Genomic DNA, 20,265 nt, shown 5'->3' with positions numbered 1-20,265 from the left:
CAATCGGCCTTCCAAAAGGCTTCGAAACGTTTTCGATGTTTACGTGGCAGTATGACACTAGGTACTCCCATGATACTTTCGCAGGTGCATTTCGCCCGTATTCATTCCTTGAGTGTATAGCTAGGGAAGTCCCTGTTACGCGCCGACCCGCGCATTGAGTTGAAGATTTTTGTCGAGGTGTAACCGTGTAACTCACCGACGAACTTATCACTCATCAGCAAAACATGTGGCAAATGCCAATAAATGGCTTCATGTCCCAGACTAGGAGGATGGAATGGTAGTCTAGAATCATCGCATACTTTATTCAGACATGCACTGTGACTGAACGTAGTGGCGGACGAGTAGGAAAGGGCTCTCGATGTTATAGACTCTACGATGTCGGAATAGCCGGAAAGTGTGCTGACTAGCCTTCCTTCCAAGCGCCAAGTCAGCGGAGACACCCACGGAATATAAAGTTCGAAGTAGTTTCAGCCCTGCGAGACCTGAGGCATGGAGAAAAACATATGAAGACCTCTCTGGCTCCCTCAAATGGGTTCAATCAAACATCAAGTCAACTGGTTGCGAGATGCTTGACAGTGACAACCGAATATCTTCACCATGGCTCCTTTCCACCGCATCACCAAGCACTTCAATGCCGTCCTCCTGCGGTCTGTTTTGCTCATCTTCCTTTCGACTATGAACTACGGTTTTGATAATCAAGGGTTCAACACTACTCAAGCTATGATTCCTTTCAAACGTGAATTCGGAGTCCTGAATCCCAAGACCCATAAGTACATACTGGAACCGTACTGGCTCTCGTTGTTCAACAGCTTGAACTATATCGGATTTGCCGCGGGTATCCTGATTGGAAGTTATGTGAGTTCTCGATGGGGACGGAGGATGTGTATGTTTGCAATGAGCTGTTGGGCGTTGTGTGGAGCTGCAATCACCATTACAGCCAATAATCGCGATCATATATTGGCGGGTAGAGTTTTGTCGTGTGAGTAAACACCTGGTTTAGAGCAACAAATCGGACCGAGCTGAGGGAGTATAGACATATATATTGGGATGGAATTGTCCGTGATGCCAGTCTTCATGTCTGAGATCGTGCCAGCCCCAATTCGAGGCTTTTGTGTGGGATCCTATCAGTTTAGCTTGGTGGTAAGTAACCTCATAGTACAAGCCACCTCAGTGGAGAGACACACACTTAAAACTGTTGCAGACTGGTGGCTTCATTGTCAATATCATTTGCAGAGGCACGAGCACTCTTCCCACCAATGCCGCATGGAGAATCCCCATCGGCCTGTTTTTTGTCATCCCGACGATAGTCCTCAGCTTAGTCTGGTTCATCCCTGAGGTACCACAAGTCCATCCCTATCCCTTCTCTGAGCTCGTCGTCTGATGTTTTCCAGTCACCCCGCTGGCTCCTGACCAAAGGTCGCGACCATGAGGCCTTGGTCGCGTTCACCAAGTTCCGCAAGGGGTGTATTACCGACGACGAGATAACCATCGAGTTCGAATCTCTCCAGCGCGGCCTTCTCACTATACCTGAGCAGGGGAAGTTCAAAGAACTTTTCCAAGGGGTGAACCGCAAGCGCACAGCGATCGTCGTTGGAATGAACTTCTTCCAGCAGGTGACGGGACAAGCTTTCGTGTCAACGTACAGTGCCGTATTTGTTTCTGGCTTGGATACTATCAACCCTTTCGACTTCACGGTTATCAATCTTTCTTGCAACCTGGTGGTCATGTCGATCGGGTTGTATTTTAATGATGTTGTTGGTCGCCGGTATACTCCCTTTTTCTCTCACTCTCTCCTTCGTTGTCATCTTCTTCAGTTCTGAGACCTCGAGAAAATTGAAAGATAGATCATGACTAACACGAGCCATACTAGACCTCTCCTCCTCATCGGCGGCAGCATCCAAATGGTAGCTATCCTCATCGTCGGCTGCCTCGGTACCGTACCCAATCCAAGCTACGCCGTTCGCAACACTATCGTGGCGTTCGTCGTCCTCTTTGGCCTCGGCTTCATATTCGCCTGGGCACCATTAACATACGTCGTAACCACCGAGGTACCCGCCTTGAGACTTCGCGATCGCTCTCAGCGACTAGCAGCCGTCGTCAACGTGGTCTTCCAATTCCTGGTGAACTTCTCCATCCCGTACCTGCTGTATGCTCCGTATGCGGATCTGGGGAGCAGGGTGGGGTTTATTTTTGGGAGTTTGTCGTTTTGCGCTGTTGTGTTTACGTGGTTCTGTGTCCCTGAGTGTAAGGGGAAAACATTGGAGCAGGTGGATTATATGTTCCAGACTGGGGTGCCGTTGAGGAAGTTTGGGTCGTATCGGTTTGCGGCGACGGAGGGTGATGCGAGTTCGAGTAAGGGTGTTCTTTGGGATGTCTGTGAGGTGCGTCATGAAGAAAAGATGAAGGTATAGGATACTAAAATCAATATTGCGAAGCACGGACCGGTTGTTATGAAAGCGTAGATGTATAAATTACAGAAACAGTGCCAGAATCTGTCGATCTTCAAATGACTCCAAGTGAAAGAAGATCGACGTCAGGGGCTCGCTTAAGTGATCAATACTCGATACCTTGAAGTCAGCTTGAAAGGGAGACTTTGGAGCCAGTGGCATATTGCCTTCGAGAAGAGTGCCATCGCAAAAGTGTGTCGATAAAGTTGGTGATCTGCTGAGAAAATGTGTTCTAGCATTGGAGGCATGGAGGCTGGAAAAGGGCTGAAAGAAGGAGGGGGGTTGGGAATGGAATGGAAGATCTCCCTCCATGAGCAGTCAAAGGTGTCTGCGTAGATGACTCCCCCAGATACCTACTGGAAGTGATAAGTGATCATCACAGGTGGCCTGTGAACATCTCAATACTCGTAATGTCGTATTCGCTGAAAGCTGTTCGTGTCCGTATATCTATCTATATATTTATATATCCTCACAGCCACACTCTTTCAGCACTCGCCACAGCTCATTGTTGGAATGGAATGCTGGTCACCGTGCATCCCTTGCCAAGCCTTTGTATGCGAGGTGCCGGTGGGGCGACGCTCCGCTAATGTCAGGGGAAACTCGGGAAGCGACGAACGACCCCGGAGCCGGAGCCGGAGCCGGATTAATTGCGCATCCACTTTTCGTACGTGTGCCTCCCGTCCCTGTGCCCGCGTGTGTGTGTTTCTCCTCACTCTCCATTCCATCTCCTCCACCGCCCTCTTCTCCTCTCCTCTTCTCCTCTTCCTCTTCCTCCTAGAGCTGTTGCAGACATTCAACCATTTGCCATTCTTTCATCCAATCACCCTCTTTTATTCGCACCACTGGAAGCTGCGCATCCGCCAAGGCAGAACATCACGAGGCTCAGGCTATTTCCAGACGTTGATTGATCGTGAGGTTGCACAGCCCAGTCGCCTCCGTTTCAGCCCAGCCTGACGCCCAAATCGAATCCCTTCCAGCATACTGAAAACCTTCGGGTCGCCCGCTGCCGGATCATCTCTTCTCCACTACACTTCCTGCAGACAGACACACGTTCAGACGACCCGTTTGGGTGTTAGGGTTATATTTGCTTCTTGTTATTGCGACACAACACCTACGGCGACAACCGACGAGAACCTTTACGCGGGCAGGGAAGGGACAGGAACATAGGACGAACAGGTCGGCAGAAGGTTCAGCAGATCTGACAGAAAAGGAAATTGACCTTAAGCTTCAGAACTGGGATTATGGAGTAGCAAGAGGGGATCTGCGATTATTTGATTGGGTTCCCCTGGACACTCTGAATCGATCCGACTTTTTCTTCGAACCACGAATTGAGTCTTGAATATCTGCGAAGTGGCGACTGGAACAAAGGAGGAGCTGCGTCGACTTTCTGTCCTCTCGCTGCGATTTGGGACACTGCAACGCCAGCGTTAATTGAGAAGCCGCCTCTTCACAATGCCTCATATCACGACATCGATGCAGAGCAGTGTGCGGAGGGGAGTTGGAGAGATATTATTTGACAGCCTGCTAGGAAGAAGAGGAATCACCGACCAGGTAAATAATGTGAAGGATTCGTTTTCCAGTTGGGATAAATGCATGAATGCTAAATATTGCAAGTTCGTTACCCTCCCTTGATACTGATGAATATGGCTGACCCTTCTAGATGGCCTGTCATAGCGGCTATGATCATCGGCGGCCTCATCCTCCTCTCGGTCATAACGTGCATAGGTCGGGTATGCTGTTGCGGAGCTTCATGCTGTTGTACTTGCTTCTCCTTCCTGAAGTGTTGCGACTGCTGTGGAGACAGCTGTGCTGGGAAGAAAGACAAACCGATGAAGCATAAAGACAGCCCATTCCACCCAGCTCAAGGATACCAAGCTTCTGCGCCGATGATGGGGGGAGCACTCCCTGCAGCTGGTGCACTAATGAACGTGGCTGCGTCCCAACCAGTACCTCCACAATACGCCCAGTTTGAAGTAGGAAAGAATGGATTATACGTCGAGCCCAAAGTCGTTCCGCTGCACGAGGATGCTCTGCCGCCAATGCCTAGTTGGGACACTGCGTCAAAGAAACACGTTCCAGATGAAGAGAAGAATGCTGTGGAGCTGGGAGAGTTGGATCCGGCCACGGGACAAAAGATGCCTCTCATCGCTCCAGGTGCCATCGCTGGAACAAGCGTACCTCCAAGTCCGGATATTGGACAAGCACACAGTCCCTTTGGCGCAAGACCCGGCGGAGGAAATAACGGATATATGGGTGTTCCCGGCGACAATCAGAGCCAAGCCGGATTCAATGGAAATGACAGATATGGATCTCCAGCTCCTGGACAAGGTCGCGGTGGTTATGGAGGAAGGTCGCCTCTAGGCTATGACGGACAAGGACGTGCTTATGGTCAAGATGTCTACGATGCGCCTGAGGCTTACGACAGTCAAGGCCGAGGATTTGGTTCACCTGCTCCTCAGGACCCGTACGCCCAAAATAATGGATTCGATAGTGCTGCACCTGGAGGATATGGTGGAAGGCAACAACAAGGGCAATATGCGAACGACCAGTATTCAGATAATGGGCGACCATTTCCTCCTTCTAATCGCCAGTACTCTTCCGACTCGTCACGACCGCTAGGACCTGGACGACAATATACCGATCGATCGTACGGCTCAGACATGCAAGGCGGTGGGCCCCCTCGCGGCCCCTCGAGAGGTCCTGGTCCCAATGGGCCGCCTCGTGGACCTTCAAGAGGGCCAGGTCCAAATGATCAGTACGGACAATCACGCGGGCCATCAAGAGGACCAGGTGGACCAATACGCACAGGATCTCCAGCGCTGAACAACAACTCTGGCTTTGATTTCGGTGTCGGAGCAGCACCTTCCTACCAATCTCGACAATCGCCACCTCCTCAGCAAGGATACGGACGACCACCTCCACGAACTGAGAATTCGGATTATTTCGGTAATGTCGGAACTGCAGCACCCAGTTACGCGAGCAGAAGTCCTCCGCCACAGCAGCCAGCATACCCAGGATACAAGGCCTACCAGCCTGGGAACCAGGATAGAGGCGTGCCGCATGCTCTGTCACCTGGCGATGGTCGAGGAAGGGAACCGCAGAGGTGGGATCCGGTTCAGCAATAGTAATGTTTGAATTTGTGGAGGCTACGATATGATGTGATGATATTGGTTCCGCCGACAAAATGCGACGAGGTGCTCGTTCGCTTTACAATAAGAGTCTATCTATTCCGAGTGGGGTCAATAGTCGAAAGGGAGGAAAGGCTGGATATCCTGCTCAGTTGCTCTCCTCTGCTGATGCACACCACCCGACGCTAGCTAATGTTTCTGTATATGCAAGCATTGCGTCCCTGGTGTAGTCGATGTATTTTTCAATTGTGTTTTCTGGGTCCTGGTATTGTTTGTATATGATCTGTTTCCAAAACTACTGCGTAGTGGACATTTTCCAAGGCGTTGGGCTAGGTATCTCGGTCTCAGTGTTGTTGATTTCTCTATACCTTGGGGGGAGTTTTCTGTCATTTTTCGTGCTTGTGTGGCTGCCAGTTTCGGTCTGGGTAGAGATTGGGGGATGAGAGAGGAGAGTGTTGAGTAGATTCGAGGTAGTGTGGAAATTGGAGTGGATATTTGAATGTGAAGATCTCTTAAACAAGATTGGCAGTCTTGAATTGCGTTTTTGGAATGTGATTTCAGTGCTTTGCTTCATGTGTTAATGCCAAAATTTGATTCTGGCGGTGAGGGTTTCGCCAAGTCTATGAAGCAACTAGAATGCCCAACAATTCCTTCTTTACACTTGTAGATAGCCAGTATCTATCTATTTCTACCACATCCTCGAAAGCAGATTTCCTTAAATCCTTCACTTTCACCTACATACTGTACCTCCTCCCCTCCCCTCCCTTCCTCTGTCGTCCCAGTCTTCTCCTGATAACCACCACCCGAGCTGCATTCACTGCCACGAGCTCGCAGTCCAATACTACGATGTTTTTGAAGACCGGCTCACTTCTTCCGGTCCCAGTTCGGAGTTTGGAAGCTAGAGTGTGACTGCTGAGATGGCCTCGAGGATCGACGAAAGATAGGCGGTTTGTTGTCATCCGGAGGTGGGATCTGTCGGGTGTGTATAGCTTGCTTGGCGCCACCGAGAGAGAATGAGTGTCATGGCCATGGTCATGAGCTGCCTTTTGGAGTTGAAGCCTGAGGTAGATGTCCTTGTGTGCCTTCCCGCTGAAACTTATGCTTACATACGCGAGGGTGGTGGAGGTGAAGCTAGAGCTAGATGTGGAGATGCATAGGTATTGTGGGCGAGAGACATCGGCATCGGCGCGTGAGAGACTGGGGAGTTTATATTGAGATTGCCCGGAACTCGGAAGAGACCGAGTAAGTGTCCTCGTCGTTACATTCATTGGGGTTTGGCAGGAAGTATCTCGAACAAGGCTTTTTGAAGGTCAATGAGTTGACTACTTGACCTTTTAAGTCAGCAAAAATGTCTGGAACATCTTGTGATATGATGAACAGGAAAAATCACCATACTCCGTCCTTTTTTTCCTTTTTCTTCCTCCAAACCGTTTCATTCCATAACGCCAAACTCTACCATCTACCTATGTTCCAGAACACAGTACATCTCACTCACTCATTTCCAACCTCCCTCTTTCCCTCTCTCCCTACCCACTCAGCAAATATACCCCTCAACCTCATGTACAGCATCCATATGCTCCGCATACACCTTCACAGTTCCAAACCTCATCCCACAACAAGGAAATCCCGTCCGTCGCGTCGCAATATCGAAATACCACGAATCTCCTCCTGGTGCTGTGAAATTTGCTTCTCCATCTAGCAATTGTGGTCTCGCTACCATTCTATTTGGGAATTCGATTGTGCCGATGTAAAATAGCGCATCTTGTGGTTTTGGGCTTGAACTTGGAGGTGGGGTGTGATTATGCGCTTGATGTTGTGGGAGGATTCGGACTTCGGGGATGAGGAGCATGCCTGTGCCGGGGATGTTGGAGGATGAGCGGGGGAAGGCGTAGTAGGAAGGGGAGAGCATGGTTGGGAGTAATATTCTGATGAATTTCTTTCAGGACAAGTCCGAGAGGATTTGTGAGTTTGATGATTCTCGAGGTGTGGACGGTTAGTTGGTTGGCTCTTGTAGCTGTTCTTTTGAGCGAGAGCAAGTTGGCTAGGAAGGGAGATTACGAAGAGAAAAGGGGTTTGGGAATTGATAGGTACCTCTTGTTTCTTGAAGTGACTTCATGATCAAGGGTCTCATTCGAGGCTATTGTCTATTCGGAGTCCAAGCTATGCCTCTTGGGTTGTTCTCCTGCGAGGCTGGCAATAAAGGCAACAATACCTCGCTAAATTTTATAAATAGCCAATAATCGATAAGTAGAATCCGTTAAAAGAACAACTATTGTTTACAGCCAGCCTAGCCACTATTACTCTAGGGCGTGTAATATTACATGTATAGAATCATAGGTCTCGAAGTCTGGTTGCTGGAATCTGCATGTTGGTCGGTCTGCCGTGGAGGCGGATCACGCGCACCACCAGTGACGTTACCATTTCAGGAGCAAAGGCACAGATACGATTCTCTACTCTGAAATCTTCAGCTGAGTTAAGCCACGTTATCCATGCGCTTGTGAAAGAATAATAGACGTGAATTTCGAGGAGGTTCAGTGTTGCTATTTTGGAGAGGTATAAAAATGGGATGAAAGGATATTTGTTGGTACTATTTATAGACAAGCATCGTCCTTTCCAGCTAGAACCACGACTATTTTCATATCTGAGAACCTGAATAAGACATTTGTGCCTTTGATGTATGAGGGTTGTGAATCCTGGGCTATCGTGGAAAAGTGCTCGTTTATGGAGTCCGCAAGTCAACACAAACGGCTGGGCCTAGTCAGCAGCTGTTGTCCCCTTCTATTGTCGGGGATATTCTGTGCGCTCGTCAAATTTTGTCAATAATTATTGAATATCAGGTTCTCTGTCGCATAATAATTATTTCAAGCCATGTTAACCAGAATTGCTGAGCATTGATTATTACATAAGATTCACATTCAGCACAGACAAGTGATTTCAACGCCATATATTGTAATATGTCTACTAGTCCAGCTCCACCAGTCCTAAACTACCCGAAGTAGTGCTTTATACCATGAGCAGCTCTCAAGTGAGTGGAGTACTGCTGGGCGGTAATCCACCGACTACCACAGCATGGGAAGCCCGCCAATCTCGCACCCTGGTCATACCAGGTTGAGTTTGGATTTGTATTTGTTGCCACCATGTAATTAGGGTGCACGCGGTTGCCGATATAAAAGCGTGGGGCAGGTACAGCTTCCTGTGGCTGCTGGGGGAAGTAGATTATTCCTTGGCCGGGATATTTGCCTTGGTCCAATGAGATGTATCGAGGTGTGTTTGCCACGGGTGGTTGTCTCGAGGTTCCGACATTGATTATTCCTTGGCCGGGATATTGGCCTTGGTCCAATGAGATGTGTTGAGGTGTGTTTGCCATGAGTGGTTGTCTCGAGGTCTTGAAGCTGGAATTTCCGCCTGAGGTGGTCTAACGGGAATGCTGAATACGCAGGCCACTAAGATATTATTCGTTACCTGAAAGAGGCACTGTATGTATCCCTGTAAGATATCTATCTTGGTAATTTTCTTGGAAGGTGGTTCTTCAGATGTTCGTTACTTTCTTGATTATTTTTGGGGCAACTTGAAAACACAAAGAGGGAGCGTTGCCGATGCTCTTTTATACATGATCCTGCACCCTCTGAGAGATCAGCTTGAGTTGCCATTATTCCCATCCGAAGTCATGAATCAAAGTGTTTAAGTAGGTCCTCTATCAGCATTGTGAGTCCTCGCCGAAGATTAATGAATGAGTAGGTTTGGTTACTTCGATTCAAACACAAAAGACCGCCGGAGGCCGCTGAACAGACCCCTGATTCCTGTGTGACCCGTAAATGGCCAACTGGATGATTGTGTTGGAACTTGGCGCCTAAATAGAACACACCTCAGACGAATGTCTCTGCACATCTTCCAGACTTTGGGGCAGAAAGCTTGCACGCAACAGGTACAACATCATCTTGAAAAGGATTCTAGCGGACGCCAACCGCTAGGAAAGCAAGGCGCTTACCGTGAAATGAAAAATTGAAGCATGAGGACGAGTTTGCTAGCATCTACTTGGATTTCATGGAGAGCATGTTCCCTTAAATGTACTAGGTAGCCCTTACAAGGCTCCCTAGGACTTTAACCTCCTGTAGTCTCACACGTTCAGAAGAGGCTTCCGTATAGCTCGCTAAATTTTAGGCAGGGCAGGAGAGTATTGGATAACTCCAATTTGTTCTTTCAAGTTTTCTGCACTCAGTGAAGCCGCAAGAGAGTCTTGATTAACGCGACTCCGGATCCATGCTCTTTCAGCTAATAGAGATTCCAGCTTCAACCAAACTTGTCCCATTCCGTACTATTGAGAGTATCATATGTGTAGAACGAGATGATATCAATGAAATGAAATGAAGGAGATACTGCCTGATGGATGGCCCAAGACTGTGAAGCTTCCACACGTGGCCACGCTGGTTGCCCGATACTCTTCTGGTAGCCAAAGCGCGTTCTCTTTCTCCTTCATAACCCAGTCTTCGGTAACGGAGCTTGTACATCCTTCATCCAGCGAAAGTGAAAAGATACCCGAAACAGGAGGGCTCACGAGCAGAGTACCATGATCGGTCTCGGCATAGAGGCCAGCAGAGAAGCCTACATCATGGAGACTCACAGGAATATCGACTTCGGCTCGCTCAACCTTCATTTCGCATTCCCACAATCTTACCGTACCATTCGATACTTGCAGTTTTCCATCTGGCGAGAAGGCCACCGAATTGACTTCGTACTCTCCGATGGTGCCACCCGCCGTGTCATCCATAGACCAGCGCCTGACAATTGTGTCAATTGAACTGGAGGCAACTAGATCGCCTTCTGCCGTGAAGGTCACGATATTGATGCTATCTTCATGGCCCCTTGATGGCGAGGCTGCGGTCTTCACATCCCACAATCGAACGGTAGTGTCTGCTGAGCAGGATGCAAGGAGGCAGCCATCCGGCGAGAAAACGATGCGTGTAACAGTGTCTGCATGGCCCTCAAGTGGATCCATTGCTGCGCCTGAAAGTGTGTCCCACAGCCTGATTGTCTTATCCGCTGAGCATGATGCAAGCAGATTACCGTCCGATGAGAATTGTATATCCTGAACTCCGTCGGTATGACCTCTGAGGCTATGTAGCATGACACCAGTCGAAACATTCCACAAGCTTACGGTTGAATCTACAGAAGCGGAGGCAAGCATATGGCCGTTGGGGTGAAAGCTCAACCGCGTGATACGCCCTGAATGCCCAACTAGTTTTGCTTGCTCCATACCGGCCTTGGTCCACACCTTAATGTCAGAGTCTTGTGACCCTGACGCCACAAGCAGTTGGTCTGATGATAAAGTTAGACAGAGCACCGCACTTCCATGTGCCTTGCCATAGTCTCTTGTAGCGTCAAGAGAATTGGGCACAAGCTCAGCATCTTTCTCGACCGCGCTAGATCCAAGTTGTTGAGGAACAAAATCTGCTAGTTTGCCCTTCGACTCTCCAGTCCCTGCGTCCCAGAGGCGGAGTTCGTCATTATAAGCGCCTGCTACAAGTAAATGCCCGTTTGGCGAATAGCAAACTGCGTTTATGCCACTGTTATGTTCGAGGGTGCTCAGGAGAGTTCTTTGGCTAACGTCCCACACCCGTACGGTCTTGTCTTCCGACCCGGAAACTATCCGGCGAGCATCTGGTGAGAATGTAACAGCCGAGACCTTCTTAAGATGTCCCTTCAGAGTGATCGACTCCGTTCCTGAAGTAAGATTCCATACTTTGACGGTCATGTCATCCGATCCGGATACCACCTGATTGCCATCTGGGGAGAACCTAACGGTGTTCACCGGACCCGAATGCCCATCAAGTATGAGCTGAACGTCGCTCCTGGAAAGATCCCAAATGCGTACCAGCCAGTCAAAGGTGGCAGATGCAAGAGACTTGCCATCTGGGGAGAACGCAATAGCGTTGATACAAGACAAATTTCCTTGGAGAATTCTGAGCTCCGCCCCGCTGGAAGCGTTCCACAGGCGGATTGTTTCATCCATCGATCCTGATGCGATGATTTGTCCATTCGGAGAATAGACGACCGTGTTCACCCATCTAGTGTGGCCTTCTAGATTGAACAGTATAGCTCGTGTTTCTGTGTTCCAAACCATCACAGAGGCATCGTCAGAGCCCGATGCAATCATCTTCCCATTCGGTGAGATCGCCACTGTACCTGTCTTGTCTTTTTGACCATCATACACGAATAGAGCAGTCTTTGACTCGACATCCCATACTCGTACTACTGGACCAATGGATGCTGACGCAATCTGCTTTCCGTCAGGACTAAAGGCTAAGTCATTCACGAACATGTACTCGTCCTTTGCTTCTGGAGCAATAGCGTCAACAATCCGCACTTGCTTCAACCATGGATGTAGCTCATTCCAAAAGTGGTGCTTCAACTCATTCGAGGGGCGAAGGAAGACAAGCGCTGCGCAATAGATCTGTAACGGCGTCCGCTCCATGACTGATTGAAAAGAGAAGAACAACGTTCGTGCATTCTTCAAGAATGATAGCTGTCTCGCATTGTCTTTGTCCTGAAGTCAAGCGTTAATACATCGAGAACTGTCACTTGAAGAGATGCCTTGGGTACAAGTACATACTACGAGGAGAGCTTGATACATGCGGATAATTGCAGCTACCTCTGAGCTCTTGCCAATGAGATTCATTACTTCAAGCCAATGAAGATAGTGTTCCTTCAGAAAAGAGTATGGCGTGTCGTCCTCTCCTAGAAGTACTCCGCTTTGTCGATAATGCTGAGCCCAGTGGAGACATGCATACTGAAGTTCCGCAGGAATGCACTGCTCTATACAGGACTGGTCCACGGTCACCGCCAGAGTCCCGGGAGATTTGAGGTCACAAATGTCCCGTTTGAGCATCTTGCGCATGATTCGAATGCAATTATCTGCTAGGGCATTATGCGCCATCTTCTCGTCAACCCAGAAATCTAAATTCTTGCAACGGTTCTGATCAACAAGGAAGTCGCGAAACGTTGGATGATGCAAGCGGATCGGACGAACTCTTTCATTCGGGATGTTGAAGATTGTATGTAAGTCTGCCAACGTCTCGTCGATCTCGTCGACTTCTCGGTCGAGCAAGTTTGCGAGAGAGGCTGCAGAAAGGGGTGAGAATAGAGTGATGATGCCTCCGACCACCTCTTTTATTGTCCCACGCACAATCTGCTTCTCTTCTTCTTCAAAATCCTTTTGAATCAAATCTTCTAACACAGTGGTATAAATTGCGTCAAGTTGCTTCTCAGGGCCCGCACCTGAATGGCGACCTTTGATGAGGGTCTCGAGCCGTTTCACGGCAAAACGCTTGCCTTCACGAATATAGCGACAGGCAGTAGAAGCCCAAATGAAGAGACCGTGTGAGATCTCTACGAGGCGTGCAATAGTTCTGGAGCCTGGCCAGTCCATAGCCAAACCTCGTTCCTCTCCAATCGCAGCAAGATTCTGCTGGAAAAACAAATTGAGATCGCGATCGACCAATGTGGGCAAGATATCGTGAAGGAAGAACACTTGCCTCTCCGCCTCCGGGATCTGCGAAAAGCCGTATCGGATTGGTATCTCGGGTCGACTCGTAACGAAGACACGCAGGCGAAGATGTCGTAGTACCCTCGCGGTGGACATAAGCCTAAGAATAATGCGAATATCTCGTTCATTGTCCACTTCGTCCAACGCATCAAGCACGATAATGATATTGTTGATTTCGAGGCCTTCAGCTTTTCCAAGAGGATTGATGATCAACTGGTCCCACTGGTCTCGAAGAGAGTGTTCCGCGATGTCTTTATTCGCCATGATAGCTTCACAGATATGGCGTTTGGCAGACGGGACTCGACTCGCCAGCTGACAAGCGAGAGTTGTGAAAAGCAAATTGACACGACTGACATCGCCTCCTCCCTTTGAGAAGAAGAAGCTGCCACCTAGGATATCTTTTTCGTGGAATGCTCTGGCAATTGTACGCGCTACAGTGGACTTTCCCGTGCCCGCAATGCCATTGAGCCAGTAAATACATTTGTCGTCCGTCCCATCTGCCCATTCCAGGAGATCTTGGAGCAGCTCAACTCTAGTATTTGTAAGACATGTCGGCCCATGCTGATTGTCTAGCGAGTTGAAAGCTGCTTGAGGAGCAACAGGTAGGCTTTCAAGTAGTTGGTCCCACTTATCAAGCTCCGAGTATTTTTTCTCGATCTCTTGCTGTAGCCGGATAGTTGCGTGCCCATTCTCGCCGTATATGAGCGGCATATATATTTCGAAGATGCCAAGTAAACAGTAGGCTTGGTCCTCAACACGCGTCGTGTGCCTTTGCTTGGCCCAGGAAAGCCGTTCGGAAACACTAAACTTCGACAAGTCGTCCCCTTCCAGCGCTTGAACAGGTATACCAGTGATTTCGTGGATAATGTGCTTCAGAGATAGTTTGTCGCCTAGAAGTATGCCCTCGGCAGAGTAGAACTCAACAATCGCAGGAGCCAAAAGTTCTTGTAAAGTCCAGCCTCGAGTGAACCATTTGCTTCGGCGAAAGGCTCCTTCCCATGGCCGTGACAAGCTTAGCTGCTCTGCATCCTCCTTAGCTACAAAGACATCAGCAAGATATGCGTAGCATCTGCCAGCGTCATGATACCATCGGAACATGGCTGTAATTGCCTCCTGCACTTCGGCACTTGACGTTTTGTCAATGCAGCACGTATCGATCCAGAAGTATTTGTAGCCATCCATAGCAGCTTGCTTAGCGCAGAATTCGACCTTTTTGTAGCTGGCAAACTTCTGGTCTGCGGTTCCGTTGACAATGTCCTCGTATTTGATCTCATCCTTATCACTAAGCCAGGTGTGCGAAAGAGCAACATATTCAGGAAAGTTTGTTAGCCATTCATGGCTAACGAAACGTCCAAGAGCGTCCTTCTGGAGCAGCCTCATCGTGATGACATGGGTAACTTAGTTCATCAAAGTAGATAAGTAAAGAAACAATTAAAGGCTTTGAACGCCAGGAGAAGTGCTGAAAACAGAGAAGACAGATTCAGAGCAAGATGGCAGGGCGTCAATGTGTCGAGTACTTCTTGTTTGACTCTGCGCAATAGCAACCAAAGATTCAAAAGGGTGCCACATATCGAATAGAATGCCGCGCTTTGAATAGTGTGCCACACATTGAACAGGATGCCAGCCATCGAATAAGTAAACACCGCATACGGGAGGTAGGTGAGTAGGGCGCAGCCTCATGCAACGCGGCTCGTATGCACATTCTTCCCAATTCTGAAACATACCAACAAGTCTACCAATGGGTCGACCTAGTCAGCCTATTGATTTGGCATCCAGCTCACCCAATTCACCCACACCCGACCCCCACCCCAAGCCCCTTACATAACGTAATTTATGACTCTCCACTCATTTTTACTTCATTTGTTATCACACCCAACGCAGCCCCACCCCACCCTTACCCCAGCCAAGAAAGGCTGTATCATATATCTCATAGCCTTCACATAACGTATTTTATGGCTATCGGCCCAGTTTTCACCTCAATTGTTAACACCAGTCCTTGTCACATGTGTCATTTGGCCGCATTTTCCCATTGCATCGTTCAACCACTAAGCAGTGTTCAGATGCTTGTGTCGCCTTGTCTTAGCTCTCACATAATTTATCCCTCTTTCGATTGAGCTGCTGTCTCTATGTCGGATCTAAGACCCGTCTTTTTCTTTGATATTGACAATTGTGTTAGTACTATCCTTGGATACTTGTTTAAGCAGACGCTAACTCAATATAAAGTTATATTCAAGCAGTCGGTTTGCAATGCTCCGTGGCAAAGAACGGTTTCTGAATAATACCCAAGACAGAAAAGTCCGCGAAGTCACTACGGGGCTCGTCACCGAGTACATCAAGAACACTCTTTCACTTGACCAAGAAGCCGCCTTAAAGCTCCATACCAAATATCACAATGAATATAGCTTGATTGTGGAGGGTCTCGCACAGAACCATTCAATTAGTCCTCTTCATTTCAACAGCCACGTTGATGACGCTTTACCACTAGAGGATCTCCTAGAGCCCGATCCTGAGCTCCGCAAGATGCTTCAAGATATCGACAAAAGCAAGGTGAAATTGTGGTTACTCACCAATGCCTATGTCAACCACGGTAAACGGGTGGTTCGGTTACTTGAGATTGAGGATCAGTTCGAAGGTCTCACTTATTGTGACTATGAAGCCAGCCCCATTCGGTCCAAGCCCCATTTGGAGATGTTCAAGAGAGCGATGAAGGAAGCTTGTGTGGAAGATATGAAATCATGTTACTTTGTTGGTTCGTATTGTGCCGTCCCCTTCTTGATCGCGAGGAGATACTTATAGTGCACCTCCAGATGATTCAGCCCAAAGCTGTTTAGAAGCGGAAAAGTTAGGCTGGACCACGGTGCATTTACTGGAAGAAAACATTCAACCACCTGAAGGCTACGTTTGCAAACATAGGATTACGCACTTGTCAGAGTTGAGGAAACTCTTCCCTGAATTCTATAATGAACATAAGACAGATAGCTTTCAGTAAATGATATAGAACACAACTCTAACCTTTACATCTATTCAGAGCCATTTTATCGCATGCTGATCAGTAAAATTCAGGATAGAAAGTTATCCCCGTGGTGCCTTTATTCTTGTGGATTTCTCTTTTCATGCCAGTATCTTTCACCCCGAATGATGCAGTAGTTGAGTACGATTTCCTTACTAGTCATCTCAACAAGTAGAAATGCGCATTCACCTCTTGGTAGCCAAACATATAACCGTGATCACTGCCCCTACTAAACACGCAAAGCAAGCTGTGGTAGATGTGGTGGTACTGCACAATGAATTAGCTATGCAAATGCCACGCCTGGAACAATTTCAGAAAGTAATCCAGCTTGTTCACCTTGAAAATGACTATTTCCATTGCTCTCCAAGATCATAGTGGCGTCAAGGGCAGATCAAAGAGGTAGGACAAACGAAATGCTTGCTCAACCACAGTGATATACAAAATCTGATTGGATGTAAAGTTGGAACGCTTCTGAAGAACTTCTACTGCCTTGAGAAAACATAACTTCCAATTGGTCATAGAGAAGACTACCAGTGAATACGATACACCAGAAAACGCCTTTCCAAGAGAACCGACCGCGGAGCGTAGCAAGCAAATTTGCACAAAATACTTCTGTATCCCAACAGCTAACGTAACGGAAATTCCAAATTTCTATGCATTCTCGAAGAAATCTCTTCATAATCCGGCTCATCTTTTTCCTTGAGTTCCCCATGACGGATAAGAAAGTCTAGCATGACGAGGGCGCTGTTTGGTTTGAACTCTTTATGAGATAAGGCCCGCTTGATATCCGACACCGTTAATAGCTCAAAGACCGCTACCGAACCATCATTTGGAACCAGGGCATCTGGTGCCGAGCCAGTCAAGTCCAAATCAAATACATACGTGCAGTCGGGTTGGGCTAAGCCGGTCTCGCATCCAGATCCCTCGCTCGAAAGGTAGAAGTACGTCAAAGAGCCCATGGCTTTGGCATTTCTGACGATCTTCTCTTCTAGTGATGCTTCCTCCTTGCTTTCCCGGACGAGGCAGGTCCATGGTGTCTCGTTAGTGGCCAATGCTCCTCCAACTGAACTGTCGAGCATGCCCGGGAATTTTGACCTTGTGCTGGACCGTCGTGGCACCCAAACCTCCATCACGCCTTCAGGATCTTTGTCAGTGTTCCAACGAAATGCCGTCATGTTAATGCCATAATTGACGATTCCAAAGAGGGGGCTGGCGCTGCGTTCGACGCTGAAGAGTAACTCCTTGCCTGGGCCGTATACCGGGAATAACTCATCTCGCCACTTTTCAAGCGCTTTGAACTGACCAGCCGCCCGCATCTTTAACGTAGTCTTCTGCATAATGGCCGTTCGTGTAGGTTCGTTATGACCACCAATTAGTGTGAGGCTTCTTGGGCTGCTCTCCAGGTTCAAAGACCAGTCTGGCAACTCAGCAAAGGTCAGAGCTACCCAGGGAAGCATGTACCCCAGCGTGACACCTGGATGTGAAGCGGTACGGAAGTGAAAGTAATAGTTGAGTGTCTCGAGCCTGTCGGCAGGAGAGCCGTACGGAAATGCATCGGCGATTTTGATAATATCAAGGTTAGAGTAACTCATGGTCGCTGACAGACTGGCAAAGAATAGAGAGTACGAAATATGGTTTGGTAATGGATAAGATGGGACCTTGCTTTCGTTTGCACCTATTTAATTCATTACCACATTCGACCCTTGTTGGCTGTGCATGCATATCTGTGCACAGCGAGAACGGCATGCAGTACACAACCTGAGGCTGCCGTGCTGATGCCAAGACACCCCTCACTTCTATTTCGCTGTCTGTTTCTAGGTTCTCCCTACCATTTAGCGTTTGCTTTTCAATTGAAAGTGGACGTCCCTCTATTGAGCGTTGTTATTCTCCTTGTATAATAACCATCTGTTAACGCCCAGGCCAACAGCTTGGACACACGACCTTTTTCATCGGAACCCATTCATGACTAGCAATGATGCTTGTGCCAACAAAATTGTGGTCGCTAACTGCTACTGAGGTTTTGAGCTTGATCAAAAGGGACCTGCTCACTGTCGAAGATTATGCGAATGCACTATTGAATCGTATCGATTCGAGAAACAGCGTAGTTAAAGCATGGCAGTACTTTGGTAGACCATCTTCGATCCCAATATGAAGCAAAGTGGCCTAATCTCATGTCAGATTCGGACCTCGTCTTGAGCCAGGCTCGTGCTCTCGACCAAGTTCCACACGATCAGAGAGGTCGACTCCACGGAGTAGCCATCGCCATCAAGGACATCATGGACACCAAAGGTGAGCATAACTTTTCAGGTGGACGCATTTTGCTCACTCGAATCAAGACATGCCAACAGAATATGGTTCTCCGTTATACAAGGGCAATAAGCCAAATGCCGATGCCTCAATTGTCGAGATAGTCCGGAGAGCTGGAGCCCTAATAGTCGGTATGTTCATTGGCTTTGCGATAGAATTCGCTATAAGTTGTTATAGGCAAGACAACTACAACAGAATTCACAGTGTTGAATTCAGGTCCTGATACCACCAACCCGCACGACCCAAATCGAACGCCAGGCGGGTCTTCGGCTGGATCTGCAGCTGCAGTGGCTGATTTTCAAGTACCGCTCAGCTTTGGGACACAGACAGGTGGTAGCGTTATTCGTCCAGCTTCTTACACGGGCATCTACGCTATGAAGCCAACCTTTGACACAATATCTGGCGGAGGCATCAAGGTCGCCTCCCATGAGTTCGATACCATTGGATACTTTGCTCGTAGTATGGAAGATCTCAAACTCATTACGGACGTGCTCAGTGTCACGGAGGAGAAAGCAATGAAGGAAATGCCACTGAAAGAGCATAAAGTTGGCCTCGTGAAGTCGCCGTTTTGGCCATCTGCAGGACCCGGCACCATTGCAGCGATGGAGAATGCTGCAGAGATTCTCCGCAATCACTGTGTCACGGTCGTGGATGTCGAATTTCCGGACGAGTTCAACGATGCCACAGCTCTGAACAGGATGTTCGAAGTAATCTTTGTCACCGATGGGGGCGTGTCATTCTACAAGGACTATCTCATGGACACTACGAAGACAAAGCTAGACCCTGATGTTCGTGCATTCGTCGAGGACGCCCCTAAATTCCCCCGTGAGGAAGTACGGCAAGCCTTTGACTACTTTGCAGCCCTACGCCTTGTCTTCGATAAGATTGCCTCACAGTATTCTGCTCTGATAACTCCCAGCGCAACGGATGAAGCACCCTTGGGACTAGGTGATATGGGTAGTCCCGTTTTCAACTCAGTGTGGACGGTGAGAAGTTTCGGAATTTTTAATATTGCCGTAAGCTGACCAGCTCTATCTAGGCAGCGCATATGCCAGTTATCCATGTGCCAGCTTTCACTGGACCTAACGGCATGCCCGTCGGCGTGTCTCTCATATCCCGCAGGTATGATGATCGATATCTTCTGAGCATTGCAAAGATCCTCAGTGGACCTCTTATGAGCGAAGGGAGTTTGCGGCAGAAATCAGTATCTATTGAGGGGGATCTTGCATCTGAAACTTGAGCACTGTTTTGTGTATTATCGCACCCTATTATTCGTAAATTAATGTTGATGATATTGTGCGTTCACCCCGCATTTTCATGACAAAGCTTATCTGCCCTTAGATGTCACAGCCTTCGTAACGATTTCTTGATCGTAACGATTTCTTGAAATGAATCATTACTGTAGGATAGATAGGTAACCGGAAGTGGGGGTTCCACAAGAAAAGGGTGGCGTGCTTGGTCGCATGCAGACCGGGCCAGATGGGGCGAAACAAGCATTTTACCCCACGGCAGCTGCATCGCCTTCCTGGCATCTTATCAGTCGGGCGTCTCATCAGTCGGGCGTCCGCTGGCTGTTTTTTACATTCCAGAGCCTCAGTCGCTTCGTGGCTGCTTCCAATAGGCTGTCTGTGCTCCGATGCTGTCTGTTGCTCACATTGCGAAAATGGACTTGCATCACCGATGCCATGTATCTTCTGACCATTGCTGTTGTTGGATGGGCTGCATCAGCGCCTCAATGCAGTAGTGATGACGTCGGGTCTATTCGAAGAGCCTCATCTACAGCATTAGCATGTCGTAGCTGATTGTCATAACATGCGTCGAGCTATTAGC

General features: G+C 48.4%; 8 protein-coding genes across 8 annotated transcripts; 4 read left to right on the top strand and 4 right to left on the bottom strand.

The window, feature by feature from the left end:
• Positions 1-597: 597 nt before the first annotated feature.
• On the top strand, positions 598-2,411 carry ONS95_003485 (uncharacterized protein; the record flags this gene model as incomplete). Its single annotated transcript, XM_058496797.1, has 5 exons — positions 598-979; positions 1,034-1,140; positions 1,202-1,336; positions 1,392-1,765; positions 1,871-2,411. The coding sequence occupies 5 exons, from the start codon at positions 598-600 to the stop codon at positions 2,409-2,411; spliced, it is 1,539 nt and encodes a 512-aa protein (XP_058354050.1).
• Positions 2,412-2,938: 527 nt separating this feature from the next.
• ONS95_003484 (uncharacterized protein) lies at positions 2,939-6,046 on the top strand. Its single transcript, XM_058496796.1, has 3 exons — positions 2,939-3,623; positions 3,679-4,060; positions 4,108-6,046. Exons 2-3 carry the CDS (start codon positions 3,900-3,902, stop codon positions 5,570-5,572), a joined length of 1,626 nt encoding a protein of 541 aa, XP_058354049.1. The 5' UTR covers positions 2,939-3,623; positions 3,679-3,899; the 3' UTR covers positions 5,573-6,046.
• On the bottom strand, positions 6,047-7,014 carry ONS95_015024 (uncharacterized protein). The gene has a single exon (XM_058508707.1). The coding sequence runs from the start codon at positions 6,841-6,843 to the stop codon at positions 6,310-6,312; it is 534 nt and encodes a 177-aa protein (XP_058354048.1). The 5' UTR covers positions 6,844-7,014; the 3' UTR covers positions 6,047-6,309.
• Positions 7,015-7,107: 93 nt separating this feature from the next.
• On the bottom strand, positions 7,108-7,660 carry ONS95_003483 (uncharacterized protein). The gene has a single exon (XM_058496795.1). It carries the CDS (start codon positions 7,482-7,484, stop codon positions 7,110-7,112), a length of 375 nt encoding a protein of 124 aa, XP_058354047.1. The 5' UTR covers positions 7,485-7,660; the 3' UTR covers positions 7,108-7,109.
• An 844-nt stretch (positions 7,661-8,504) lies between these two features.
• On the bottom strand, positions 8,505-14,803 carry ONS95_003482 (uncharacterized protein). The gene is made up of 3 exons (XM_058496794.1): positions 14,206-14,803; positions 12,186-14,155; positions 8,505-12,119 (listed from the first exon to the last, which is right to left on the bottom strand). The coding sequence occupies exons 1-3, from the start codon at positions 14,426-14,428 to the stop codon at positions 9,927-9,929; spliced, it is 4,386 nt and encodes a 1,461-aa protein (XP_058354046.1). The 5' UTR covers positions 14,429-14,803; the 3' UTR covers positions 8,505-9,926.
• Positions 14,804-15,015: 212 nt separating this feature from the next.
• On the top strand, positions 15,016-16,131 carry ONS95_003481 (uncharacterized protein). Its single transcript, XM_058496793.1, has 4 exons — positions 15,016-15,289; positions 15,342-15,354; positions 15,406-15,867; positions 15,926-16,131. Exons 1-4 carry the CDS (start codon positions 15,245-15,247, stop codon positions 16,105-16,107), a joined length of 702 nt encoding a protein of 233 aa, XP_058354045.1. The 5' UTR covers positions 15,016-15,244; the 3' UTR covers positions 16,108-16,131.
• A 5-nt stretch (positions 16,132-16,136) lies between these two features.
• ONS95_003480 (uncharacterized protein) lies at positions 16,137-17,835 on the bottom strand. The gene is made up of 2 exons (XM_058496792.1): positions 16,465-17,835; positions 16,137-16,395 (listed from the first exon to the last, which is right to left on the bottom strand). Exon 1 carries the CDS (start codon positions 17,718-17,720, stop codon positions 16,755-16,757), a length of 966 nt encoding a protein of 321 aa, XP_058354044.1. The 5' UTR covers positions 17,721-17,835; the 3' UTR covers positions 16,137-16,395; positions 16,465-16,754.
• A 265-nt stretch (positions 17,836-18,100) lies between these two features.
• ONS95_003479 (uncharacterized protein) lies at positions 18,101-19,675 on the top strand (the record flags this gene model as incomplete). Its single annotated transcript, XM_058496791.1, has 5 exons — positions 18,101-18,254; positions 18,307-18,417; positions 18,465-18,566; positions 18,613-19,421; positions 19,475-19,675. 5 exons carry the CDS (start codon positions 18,101-18,103, stop codon positions 19,673-19,675), a joined length of 1,377 nt encoding a protein of 458 aa, XP_058354043.1.
• Positions 19,676-20,265: the final 590 nt, after the last annotated feature.

This window comes from Cadophora gregata (assembly GCF_030347475.1).
Source record: "Cadophora gregata isolate MNR1 chromosome Unknown scaffold_12, whole genome shotgun sequence".
Classification (NCBI taxonomy): Eukaryota; Fungi; Ascomycota; class Leotiomycetes; order Helotiales; family Ploettnerulaceae; genus Cadophora; species Cadophora gregata.
Note: the sequence above shows the minus strand (reverse complement) of the source record. Positions and strands in the feature narration are given on the sequence as shown.

Coding starts and splice junctions, on each gene's coding strand:
- ONS95_003484 (XM_058496796.1), top strand. CDS start 3,900: ATGCCTCATATCACGACATCGATGCAGAGCAGTGTGCGGAGGGGAGTT. Junction 4,061..4,107: donor ATGAATGCTAAATATTGCAA/GTTCGTTACCCT, acceptor TGACCCTTCTAG/ATGGCCTGTCATAGCGGCTA.
- ONS95_015024 (XM_058508707.1), bottom strand. CDS start 6,843: ATGAATGTAACGACGAGGACACTTACTCGGTCTCTTCCGAGTTCCGGG.
- ONS95_003483 (XM_058496795.1), bottom strand. CDS start 7,484: ATGCTCTCCCCTTCCTACTACGCCTTCCCCCGCTCATCCTCCAACATC.
- ONS95_003482 (XM_058496794.1), bottom strand. CDS start 14,428: ATGTTGCTCTTTCGCACACCTGGCTTAGTGATAAGGATGAGATCAAAT. Junction 14,156..14,205: donor ATTACAGCCATGTTCCGATG/GTATCATGACGC, acceptor ATGTCTTTGTAG/CTAAGGAGGATGCAGAGCAG. Junction 12,120..12,185: donor TGTATCAAGCTCTCCTCGTA/GTATGTACTTGT, acceptor GCTTGACTTCAG/GACAAAGACAATGCGAGACA.
- ONS95_003481 (XM_058496793.1), top strand. CDS start 15,245: ATGTCGGATCTAAGACCCGTCTTTTTCTTTGATATTGACAATTGT. Junction 15,868..15,925: donor GAAATCATGTTACTTTGTTG/GTTCGTATTGTG, acceptor GTGCACCTCCAG/ATGATTCAGCCCAAAGCTGT.
- ONS95_003480 (XM_058496792.1), bottom strand. CDS start 17,720: ATGAGTTACTCTAACCTTGATATTATCAAAATCGCCGATGCATTTCCG.